Raw genomic sequence first — 12,777 nt, forward strand, 5'->3', positions numbered from 1 at the left:
ATTATGGCGTCACAGCCGAAGAGTATAAATTTTTCCCCTGAATTTTATTAATGTAAATGTGTGCAAAGGGACACTGTAAATAGCGCAAATGAAAAGTATAAAACTTTCGTGGTATATTAACCGTATCAGAGATACCAGAGCTGTAACCACAAATGTAATCTCTAAATGGACAAAGATCATCGACGTCAGTGATTATATAAACCATTGTACAAGGGTCTTCTATCTCACTATTTGATCTCATTGTCTGCTTATTTTGCTTGCTCGCTTTGTTAGCTCCCTCCATTCGGAATTGCGCTGGCATTGATCTGATGTTAGTTTAGCAGGGTATTCAGCTTTAGTTCTTATCTCGAGAACAAATGTTAAATCAGATTCCGGAAGTAATTAAATATATAGGAATCAAGTGTTATGTTCACAGACATTTTTTGTTTTTCTGTCATAACTATTGATTAGTCGCTGTGATGACCAAATGGTGTGCGTGTCAATTACTTTGAATATATTGTTAAATTCATTTTTTATTTCTCCTTTCCTCGTAAGATTAGTAATTGTGGAATAATTAAATACGGAAGCTTTTCTTTTCGTCCGCGCAATTTCCAGTTGCCATTTCATTCGTAGCTCGAAGTGGCCGACGGTTCTAGGCGCTACAGTCTGGAACCGCGCGACCGCTACGGTCGCAGGTTCGAATCCTGCCTCGGGCATGGATGTGTGTGATGTCCTTAGGTTAGTTAGGTTTAAGTAGTTCTAAGTTCTAGGGGACTGATGACCTCAGATGTTAAGACCCATAGTGCTCAGAGCCATCTGCCATCATTCGTAGCTATCTTTTGTTTTTAAATTCCAATAGAACCTGTATTCATTTTTACTCGTACATTACGAAGTCCGATTATAAATTAACATGTTCTTTTCCGAAAGGAAACGGCATTTAATTTTACAGTTGATTTATAGTTAACCAAAAGAACTGTCTTCCAAGCTGTGGGCCGTAGCTATTTTAAGGTTGCTACGTAAATTGTTTAATAATTCACGTAAAAGCATTAGAATCAAAGTTTTCTTTAACGTTACCGTCATTGCTAATTATTTCAAGTCAGAATTTACAGATAGCTAATACTTTCATTTCTCAGTTATTTTACATAATTTCATTTAGTTTACAGAGGGGCAGTAATATTAAATTATACTTTTCAAGTCGTAAATACATATATGAGAGCTGCCATTTTAAAAATTAATATTAGCATTTTACCACAGGCATAATTTCATTTTTCTAGCTCTGCTTTTATTATATTACTATTTCAAGTTATATTCGCTTCTGCAGAATTCTGCTATCCCTGTCATAAACGATGGTTGAGTAAATACACAAATTACTTGCTTTAAATAGCATTATTTCATGCTTTTACCGGCTTCCAGCGGCAAAGCTCAGTTTACTGAAGGCATTTTTTTCCTTTATTATTTTTCCATCTCTCCACTCTTCAGGCAGTGGACATCATTTTCCAATTTAGATGCTGATCACAAAACAAGAAGACTTATTTACTGACTTTAAATTATTTTAAAAAGTGATGTTAACCGGAGAATATAAGAAGTAATGCTGTCTTCATGAATAGTTTAGAAACAGTGACAAAAATGTATTTCCGTACAAACAGATTCGTGGCTCTCGCAATACTTTGCGAATTAGGTTTTTTTCTCATTTTATCTACATTCATATCCATGCTCTGCAAACCACTGTGAAGTGCATGGCAAACAATACTTAACATTGTACCGCATGTTTGGGTTTCTTCCCTTTCAATCACTTATTTACTGACTTTAAATTATTTTAAAAAGTGATGTTAACCGGAGAATATAAGAAGTAATGCTGTCTTCATGAATAGGTTAGAAACAGTGACAAAAATGTATTTCCGTACAAACAGATTCGTGGCTCTCGCAATATTTTGCGAATTAGGTTTTTTTCTCATTTTATCTACATTCATATCCATGCTCTGCAAACCACTGTGAAGCGCATGGCAAACAATACTTAACATTGTACCGCATGTTTGGGTTTCTTCCCTTTCAATCACGTATGGAGCGTGGGAAGAATGATTCATTAAATGTCCCTGTGCGCGCTGTAATTAATTGAAGACTATCTCTAGTTTCTTCACTTAATACAGATTCTTGAAACATTGTAAGTAGGTTTTCGCGGAATAACTGACATCTGTCCTCGAGTGTCTGCCTATTCTGGTTTTCCAGCATCTCCGTGACGCTCTCGCGTGCATCAACCCAATGACCGTTCCCTGCTAGTCCTACTTGGTCTGGGTCCACACTGTTGACAAATATTCTAAGATGGGACGCGCAAATGTTTTGTAAAGACTGAAGCATGACTGCATTTTCTCAGTATCCTGCTAACGAGCAGAAGTCTGCCACCTACCTTTCCTACGACAGATCCTGTGTGATATTCACTTCATATTTTTACGCGATGCCCTAGTAAACATTCGGACAGACGCAGCAAACATATTTTTTAAAAGAAGATTGTACAGATTTACGAGGTTTGTCCGGAAAATACGTATAAAAGTTGAATAATGTCTTTATGTTACAAGCTGCAGTCGCCGCCAGGTGGGACTACTGCTGTAATCAATCCCATCAACGCTCAGTTCGAGTCAGAGCACTCTGCATGAAAGTGGGAGTGTGCGGCAGCTTGTTGACAGTTACTCTTTTTCACCTGCCGTTGGCATGGAGCTCTCTGATTGAGGAACAGCGCGCCAACATGAAGTTTCTTGCAAAGCTAGGCAAGAATGGCCGTGAGATTTTTGAGTGTTTGAAACAAGTTTACGGAGACACTTCTCTGAAGGAACCAAACGTGAACAAGTGGTTAAGAAGGTTCCGTGAGGAAGTGAACGATGACCCTCGCCCAGGACGCCCGTCGACATCGAGTTCCGATGCAAATGTTGAACTAATTCGGGCTTGTGTTCTTAAAGACCGTAGATTGACAGTCAGAATTATTGCTGACGAGCTGTCAATCCCCAAAACAATCGTTCATGAAATCCTGACACAAAAACTTGAAATGAAGAAATTGTGTGCGGAAATCGTACCGAAGCTCTTGACGCCAGAACAGAAAGCAAAGAGGGTTGAGTGCTGTGAGGATTGGTTGGAAGCAGAGGAACGAGGGGACTTTCTCAACCGAGTCATCACTGGAGACGAGTCCTGGTTTTACGAATTCGATGTGGAACTCAAATCTCAAAGCAAGGAATGGAAACTAGCAGGAGAACCGAGAACAAAAAAGTCGCGAAAATCAAGGTCCAATGTGAAGACAATGTTGATTGTTTTCTTTGATTCTAGGGGCATTGTTCACAAGGAATTTGTCCCTCCCGGTCAGAGAGTGAACGGAAAATTTTACGTTGAAGTTCTGACACGTCTCAGGGCTCGTGTGGCCCGAGTTCGACCGGAGTTGGCAAAAGGGGGCAGGTGGATCCTTCATCACGACAATGCGCCCGCTCACACGCCACTCGTTGTGCGCGAGTTTTTGGCCCGAAGCTCAATCACCGTGACAGACCACCCGCCTTATTCACCCGATTTAGCCCCGTGTGACTTCTTCATGTTCCCGAAATGCAAAATGGTGCTTCGGGGGCGGCACTTGGGAGATGTGGAAGCCATCAAGGCGGAAATGACACGGCAACTGAACAACATCACAACTGAAGACTTTCAGCAATGTTCTCAACAGTGGAAACGGCGTTGGCAGAAGTGTATCGCGTCTCAGGGCGAGTACTTTGAGGGAGACCATATTGTAATACCTGAATAATAGTAAAATAAAGTTATTATTCAACTTTTATACGTATTTTCCGGACAAACCTCGTACTGTAGACACCGACTGCGGGAAAGAAAATGGCTGTGCTGTGAAAATCTGTAATTTCCTTTTCTTTCTCAAAATCAGTTTTAACAGAAACTAGGAAAATTATATTTATGGCTTATTGACTTTGATTAGAATATTACTATGGGATTGGAATCACCCGAAACTTTATAATTCTACCCATTCACAGATTAAAACTGAGCGAAATACTGTCATTTAAGCTACTATCCTCATCCACCAGATGGAGAGTTCTCTCACATCCCGTATACCAATGATCCTAATCGATGTGCGCATTCATTTTAAGCGACTTCAATTCGCAGTCAATGTTTCGTTTACAATAACAATGAAGAAGGCTGAAGGTCAGAGACAGGAAGGAGAGGGGGAGAGAGAGGACATGGACAGAAAAGGGGGAGGAGGAAATTGGAAACAGGAAAGAGCAGATGGACAGGGAGAGGGGGACGGAACAAGGGGAGAGGAAGAGGAGGAGATGGACAGAGAGGGGGGAGGAGGAGACGTATATTCCACCTGCCTTACATATTTAACAAGCGTGTACTACAGAAACAAGAGTCCCGACACACTTCCCTGGAGCATGTCTACAGCTACTTCTTGATCCAAGATAACATGATGCGGCATACCAAAACCTAAAGGGTCAATATAGTCATCCCTGCCAGTCACTAGTAGTAGGTCAGATGCCTAGGCCGCTTCTTGTTCCAGTGCCTCGGTATGCTACAGGTAAGCCCCTCACCGGAGTGAGCAACCAAAGCAGTGTGCTGACTCGCCCCCGCTCAAGGGAGCGGAAGCAGGTGGTGCGCGTGAGAACAGCAGTGCAGCCGTAGCCAAGCTGAGCTGAGGCCTGGCCGCTGTTGCGCCTGCGCGTCGCGACTCCCCCCTTCCACTCTTCCCCTCCAGCCCGGCGTCAACTGACACTGGCGCTGCGCTTGTAAACAGCTGCGCTCTCAGAAGCAGAGCGGCGGCCGTGTTGGTACGATGCAGCAGGCTGCACGATGCCGCCCCGCCCGGCCCCGGCGGCCACGCTAGCCCTGTACCGGCTGCTGCCGCTGATCTCCGTCGTGGCGGCCGCCTCGGCGGCGTCCGTCCCCAGCCTGTGCGACGCCGAAGCGTGCCACTGCGACGGCGCAACGGGGGCGGTCACCTGCTCCTGCGCGGGCCGCGAGCAACAGGTAACTAGCGCTTCCACGCCGGTTCTGGCCAACTGCGCAGCGTTCTGCGCGAGGTCGCAGCTCCGATACGCCCACTCGACAGTGTTTTCCGCGTTGCCAGCTGCAAGCATCCAGTGACTCGAGGGAATATCGTGCGTCCTAGTTTCGCGGTGCGTGTGGTACGGCTGCAACTCCGGCGCACCAATTACTCCATCCAGTTCATTCTCACACAACACCTGCCGAAGACACCTGTGATGTGTCCCCTACCTGCTCTTTTGCACAGCTGGACACTTCCATTCATTCCATTTTAGGAAGCGTGTTTAGACAACTGGCAGCTGGTTTCAACGTGTAGTACACAACAAAGTTGTGTGAGGATATGCTATCCACTGACGCACTCTAACGTAACATTGTTGTTGCTGTACAGATGTTTTAAGTGTTCATCCACAATATAGTATCAGTGCATCGTTTCTTTCCACGACAAAAATGAATTTCGTATTGCTTTAAGGAGATAAAAAAAAAGTTATTTAAGTATCTCCGGAGCTAACGAAAATTAGACTAGTGTGTGATAGTGCCTCCTCCCTACCAGATTTTGAGTGTGTTGTGTGATAGACTGACCTTTAACATACCCCGATGCCTACGTTCGCCTCACCTTTAACGCTTTATCAGTTATGCTACAAGGAAAATTTACAAAATCTGTATTAGATAAGACAAATCTGACTTTGATGCATGTTTGTACGTATATTGTGCATAAACTGCGAAAAATGTAATGGGGGCCACTACGTAACTTTTACAAAGACGATGCCCATAAAAATATTACTTTTGTATACCCTATACACCTATCCCGTAAGTGAAAGGTCTGAGAGCCACGTGATGAACCGACGAAATAACTTGTGCTTGGTGCGAAGACTGGAAAGGATTACTCCGGCCTTATTGAGGTAACTGAGGAGTTATTTGAAGGACTGGCTCCGATTTCGAAAAGTGGTAACTAGCAAGTAGGGCAGCGGCGTGCTAACCAGTGTCTCCCTCGCACTGACGCACAACGCCTCTGGTATAACAAATCCGTATAGTCCAAAAAAGTTACTAAAATCTCAAAAGTGATGCCACAGTTCACTTGTGAGCGAAGCACGGTGCGTTTTCGCATTCATACCTGTTCATAGTATTTCTTCACAACATAATTAAGCTTGTGTGCGTATGTAGGGTGTATCAACCCGATGTGCGAACTGCCTCGTCTTAAAGAATGTTTTCATTGTTCATACATGTCAAACTTCTGATATAATGGAAATTATTTTCAAAACGTGTTTACGTTGCTGCTATAGATTAACACTACAGCTGTTAAAACGCTTCTCATAAATGAAGTACCGATTCCCTCGGCAGAGATTACGTGCGGTTCAGTTCAATGCAAAAGTATTTACCACATGTGTGAGCACGCTCGTATGTGGAGTGTGGGAGGCGTGGTGGCGAACCGGCGGGTTGCGTAAGCAGTGTCATATGCTTATTCAGGACTAATGCATCTGTGTGTGAAAGCAGTTTAACAGCCCGGCGCTACCAACTACTGAGCAGCGCCCACATAGATGCCGCTAGCAACAAGCGTGCCTGAAATCGCAGTTTCCGCCCATAAAGCGAATCGCAGTGTAAGCGTTGTTCTGGAGGTGCACGTAAAGTGGGAGCGAGAGAGTTAGGAGGGGAAGTTATGTGGTTCCTGCCTGCATTATTCGAGTTCAGTATTGTGGTCTATCGTAACTTCTTTCATTGAAAGCGTTGCACTGAATCCCCGTTTTGTACTAGGTGATTCAGAACCATATTGTGAAAAGTTGTTCCCAGCGAAGGCAGGCTTACCAGTCCGACTGAGATAAGATACGATGAGATATTGACGCCTCTCGTTAGATTGTGAAACAGTCAAGTATTGTGCCAAATCCACGGTGCAGCACAAGCGCGAACAACTCAAGTCGAGAAAAACGCTCATCAGTTTTCAAAACTACGTATTAGAACCGGAGAGCACTCATTACGGAACCATCATTACAAATAATAAGGTAACAACGGTTAAATTAAAAGGTTCCCTGAGGTCTATCATGCAAGAGGTAAAATAACGGAGTTAATCGGTTGGCGCCTCTTTGAAAGAATTATGTTGGTAATCAACTGATGCTGTTACAGACTGAGTCAAGATTAACCTCAGCGGTACCTCTCTGCTATTCAAGCCAATTCAAGAGCTCGCTTGCGCAATGACTGGAAATAGTGACATTACCTTTGTAAACTACCAATAACTGTCCAGAAAATGTACCTCATAAATCTTTGAAATTCAAACTTTCACAGATCAGTGAAATGTAGCAGGAGAAGTTTGACCACTTACCGGAAATTTAAAATCGTTGAGGAGAGCTTCCAGGCCCTTGAACATCAACAAAAAAGTTCCACATATCAGCAGTCTTAGTGGAATGTTGTTTTTTTTTTTTTTTTGACATTTAGACGGATGCAGTACGCACAAAAATGGTAAGCTGCACCGTGGCTCGGAGTTCATATTACACTGAAGGTCTCCCTATACAAGCCACTGAGTTTTGCAGGAAACAAGGAAGAAGAGGAGTGTTTAAGGTATTGAAGATTCCATCATTACAGACCAAACACGCTCGCGGGCTGGGAAACAAATAACTCGTGCCGTTCTAAAGTGAACCGGTATCCGCCTTTTGCGATTAAGGAAATCAAGGCAAATCTAAAATCAGGATGGTCGGAGGGGGATTTGAACCGCCGTCCCCTCAAATGAGTGAAGTGTCCCACCACTTTGTACTATCTTCACTACGAACATGCGTAGTGGAGCACTGTAGTGTTCAAACGAACCGTCGCCTTTAGAACAGCTTAAGTTCTCTACAGACGCAAAAGTGTGTAATCTGTACCATTCCACCGCAATTCTGTATGTGGAACAACAGTCACTAATTGCTCCATAAAACGTCTCTAAAAACAAGAGCTACAATAAATAAGATAAAAACAGATGGTCCGTTTTGCACCGTACTTTTGTGATTTACGTCCGCGATCTTCCATCTACACAGATCTACTGTTAAAGGGTAACCTCCGCATTCGAGCAGTTATATTTCAGACGCTACATCAGATTTCTCCAATCTTAATTTATGCGCGACCATGTTCCCCACCAGACCCACAATATGAGAAAACAGTGCCATTAAAACTAGGTCAGCTGCAGAAATCTCTCGTTGCCTGGAAAGACTGCAGCTATATGGGAAAACGAGCTCCACTGCGCGTAGACCCGTTGTATGCAGACAGCGTTCCATCGATTACCTACGTCACAGGTGTGTGTGATGCATCGCAGATCGTAGCCAGTAGTCTTCACGCAACCCTTGCATTTATGCAACGAAGCTTCCAGAGTCATACAAATGGGTTATCGCCATAACGTTACTCTCCGTGGAATTCAGTCTGACATGATTTACGCCCCACAGCCTTCAGATCTCAGGTATCTGAATATCCGATACGCTCTCTTCTTCAACTCAGAATAATGCTTAAAGAACTACGATGTGCGAATAATAACAGAAGCAAGGGGCAAGAATATTTGCTTTTGCCCACAGGAGTGCTGTCAAGTGAAAAAATATTTATTTGCATTAACAGTACTGTCAAGTTGTATATCCCAGCGAAGCGAAGTGTGTGCCTTACATAGCAATATTCACCGCCGCATTTCCTAAGCCAAATGCCCCCTCTCTCTCTCTCTCTCTCTCTCTCTCTCTCTCTCCCTCTCCCTCTCCCTCTCCCTCTCCCTCTCCCTCCCCCCCCCCTCTTCCCTCTTCCCTCTCCCCACCCCCCCCCTTGTGGCCAGGTTCAGACTTCCCTGTGCCTCTCGTGTAGGCAAACGCCCACTGCACTTACATCTTCTGCCGATTTTTTTATTCCTCCTCGACCAAGTAGCCTAGTCTTCCAGATCTGATGGCCTCACCGACGACAGCATTTGAAATTATAATTCCCAATCTCGCCACCTCGGAAATGATGTACCGTATTAATTTCTCTCTGAATATTTGAGTAGTTGCTGTCCTCATTTGTCTCATGCGCGGAAAGTGGAACAGCTCTCTATCTTGGCTTCTTAAGAGACCCAGAATTACTTCAGAAATGACAAATTCTTAGACTGCACCCAAGATTTAACTTTTAAGTTCTTGTTTTATCATGGATACCACAATTTTCATGTAATATGCACTGTCTAAAGCAAAGGGACTCCCGTGACTTAATGCGTATGTTCCGATCACATTTTCAGGAGTCACCTTCCCAACGAATACTACATATTTAGTGCAGAATTGTATGCACTTTGCAAGGAAATGCAGCAGATAAGGCATCTCAAAGTAAAAATTTTCTCATCTGCTCAGAATTCCTGTGGACAAACTGAAAGACGATCTCACTGTGTGTCCCACTTCCGAATAGGATAATGTCCGTTAACGCATTCTTTCTACATGACGAGAGACATGCCGCCCCCGCCCCCCTCCCGGTCCCCTTTTCCACAGTCTGACGCCTGTGACGTAAGAATCACAGTACATTTTACTGAGTGTATTTCATACCTTCAACGAGAGAACGTAAGCATACATGAGGGGGACCTGCCAACCATTCTCTCTAGACAAATAGACGAATGTGGTAAAACTTAAAAATCTGTGAACTATACCGTATTTTACAGATAATAAGACGCTACGGGCTATAAGACCCACCTCAATTTTTAAGCAAATGTTTAAAACATTATTTTATTATTAGTTTGCAAAACCAAACTAAAAAAATTATTAGTTTATAAAACCGAACTGATCTTTAAAATCCCTGAAATTCGTCATCTGAACTTTCCTTCTTCGTCGTCGTAGTCGTCTTCGTCGTCGTCGTAGTCGTCTTCATATATATAAAATGGGTCTTCACTGAGCGTCACTTATGCCGCATTTCTTCAGCGATTTAACAATAATGTCTTCTCTCACTCTGGACCATGTCTGTTTTATCCACTGACACACTGAGTGTATGTCGTTTCAAAGCTCCCTTCGGTGTGAATTCGAGTTGGGTTTGTTCCCTCATCCATTTGTTCCATTCCGCTCTCATACACACTTTAAATGGTTTATGTATCAAGACATCAAGAGGTTGAAATTGTGATGTGAGTCATCCTAGAATAATAGCAAGCTCTGTATTTCCCTGTCTCAATTTCTCTTTCACTAAACTGATCCAGCACAAGAAGAGAACTCTTCTCAAAAAAGCACCTCTTCTTCTCTCTCTCACTCTGTTAATCCATAATTCCATACCAGCCTCGTCCATTCAACCATTGCCATGTACGTGAACAATATCTAGCAGTATTTCAGAATGTTTTGGCATTGTTTTGCGCTTGAAAATGAATGTTTGATTAAGTTTAATGCTGTCAGCACAACATGAAAGGACAACAATGTATGGAATTTTTTCATGTTCACTATTTTTTATAGTTACAGTTGTAGCACCTTTCATGGCGACAGTTCTGTTACTCAGCACATCAAATGTCAGAGGAGTTTCGTCCATATTCGCTATATTTGGATTAGTTCCACAATGGTTTTGACGGTATCCTTGAATCCATTTAAATATGTCACCTTCTAGTTTTGGCCATTTTGCATTGTCTATTTGCACATTTGTCTTCCTCATTTTTTTCAGTTCTTCTGTGTATCGTGAGTGGCTTTTCTGTTACTGGAGTGCCGAAATGATGCTCAGCTGTCTATTTTCATGTTCTTCTGCATATGCTATTACTTACGAAACTAGTTGCTAACAAAAATATTGTAATGTTACTGATAACACAAATCACTTTAAATTCAAGTTCACTGGCACAGTAGACTGCAATGACTACTCATCGTGGGCTAGAGAGCATTCTGGGTTTGTGATGGCGGAGTGAGAGGGAGGAAAGTGTCAACAAGCTTGTGAATCCCCGCAACTCTGTCGCTTCGGTGCACTGCTGCTGGTAATTGAATCCAATATTGCCAGATAGAGATAGGCCTCCCGCGGCATCGAATATCAAACACTGGACATTTACATATTAATTTCGAGTATACGACGCACCTGAATTTTGGAGGCAATTTTTTGAAGAAAAAGTACATCTTTTAGTTCGTAAAATACGATAGACTCTAGTCTAAGCTTTAAAGCTGGATGTTTGGTGTGTGCCAGAATAGCCGGATCATCCATTCCGAGTCAAGGGATCAGCCGGCTCCGTAACTCTTAGTATCCTAATTTCTCAAATGAAACTTTTCTCTTTCAAGAACTGATATAGGAACTGTTCTTTCTGTCGTATGTGGGTGGTCGTGCACGTGGATTTTAGGGAAATGTTATGCCTTAATGCTCTTTTTGTTTTTATAGTTTTACCACTTTTAGGCACAGTCGTGTCATATTTTAACAAGGGCGCTAAAGACAGTCATAATAAGACTGTCAAAGCACTGTTATCGAATCTAACTGCAATTTGACATTCGTAAACTGTTGCAAAACATTACGCCGTCAAAACGCAGTAGTTTTAATTTGAGAAATAATTTTGAGATTATTGACTTTTGTTCGTGTTTCTTGTGATGTTGTCCGGTGAAATCCACACATTTCAGAATATAACGCATAAGAAGTTTGGCAGCAAGGCAATTAATGTATCTAAGCAGAATACTGTAGTAGTAACGTGTTTACTGACGTAACGCAATCAGTACATATTCGTCAGAAAGTAGTATTTTATGTATCCCTCCAGTCAATGAGTGATATTTAATTCTTACGTTGGGAAGTTGGAGGTAACTTTCCTGGATCTTTAGAGCATATTAGTTGCATTAACGTTTGTTCAGTATCGAATGAGGCATCCTCCTCCAACGCCTTATATTTTATAACGGTACTTTGCAAATATGATCTGTTCGTAAACATTCATACTTGCCAATCAAAGTATGTAGGATCTTGGAGTTACGGATACAACAATCAGCCTCAGACTGGCTATTTAACTCCATGACTGATAATATTACCGCAAGAAACTAAAAGTTAACCGTCCACATTAACCATCCTAGAGATGTTCCATCCAGAAAAGATAGCTATAGTAGTTCCAGGAAAGAGATTACTAATATTTAGGAAGAATTATTTCATAATTATATGTACGACAGCAATGTGACATAATTTAGGAAACTTCCGTAGATTAAGCTGTCTCAAATAACGAACATGTCACGTTTACCTTAATTGCAATTTGCTACAAAAGCGAGACGATACACTTATATAAACCTCCTTTTTCACACGTTCCGACATGTTAGCTGTAATAATGCGTACCAAGGTGACTCCTTGTCTGCATTTTACCGGATTATACCATCATATTGTCAACAAACTGGTGTCTTTTACGAATACGCTCTCGTCATAATGGGCTAGCCTTCCTTGCTGCCAAGAGCTCTCTGCACAGATATAACGGAAACGTTCTTTGATGCATATGCGTATGACGATGACGGTGGTGCGAAAATCCGTACGAGGAAGTAAAGCTGTTTATTCCCTCTGTCGCTCTTGTCTCGTATGACCTCAGTGTCGACGCAGCACTGCGGACCCAACAGCTATCGGAATATCTCGATTCGACTTCAGACGGTGTTGTTACTTTCGCAACGACCAGTGTCTTTGAAGGTGTTTGTGAAACGTGAAAACTGGCACCAAGAAAATTAGCGCAATCAGCAATGCCAAATAACTATGCGTAACGGATAGTTTACGTAGCGCAACAAATAAAAGGAATTGCGTATAGATCCAGTGTGCGATTAACATGTAGCAGCATTTTTTCGAACATTACTGTTGTGAAATACTGTGACAGCTTATTTACTTAAGGATAAATGTCGCTTCCAGCTGTTATCACTAATGACTCAGGAGAAG

At 42.5% G+C, this 12,777-nt stretch overlaps 1 protein-coding gene across 1 annotated transcript in view; it reads left to right on the plus strand.

The window, feature by feature from the left end:
- The first annotated feature begins 4,757 nt into the window (after positions 1-4,757).
- LOC126481422 (uncharacterized) overlaps positions 4,758-12,777 on the plus strand; it is a 65,026-nt gene continuing 57,006 nt past the window's right edge. The window contains exon 1 of the mRNA XM_050105163.1: positions 4,758-4,980. Within this exon, the coding sequence (XP_049961120.1) occupies positions 4,804-4,980 (177 nt within the window). The 5' untranslated portion in view covers positions 4,758-4,803. The remainder of the gene's footprint in view (positions 4,981-12,777) is intronic.

Source organism: Schistocerca serialis, chromosome 5, assembly GCF_023864345.2.
Source record: "Schistocerca serialis cubense isolate TAMUIC-IGC-003099 chromosome 5, iqSchSeri2.2, whole genome shotgun sequence".
NCBI classification, from domain to species: Eukaryota; Metazoa; Arthropoda; class Insecta; order Orthoptera; family Acrididae; genus Schistocerca; species Schistocerca serialis.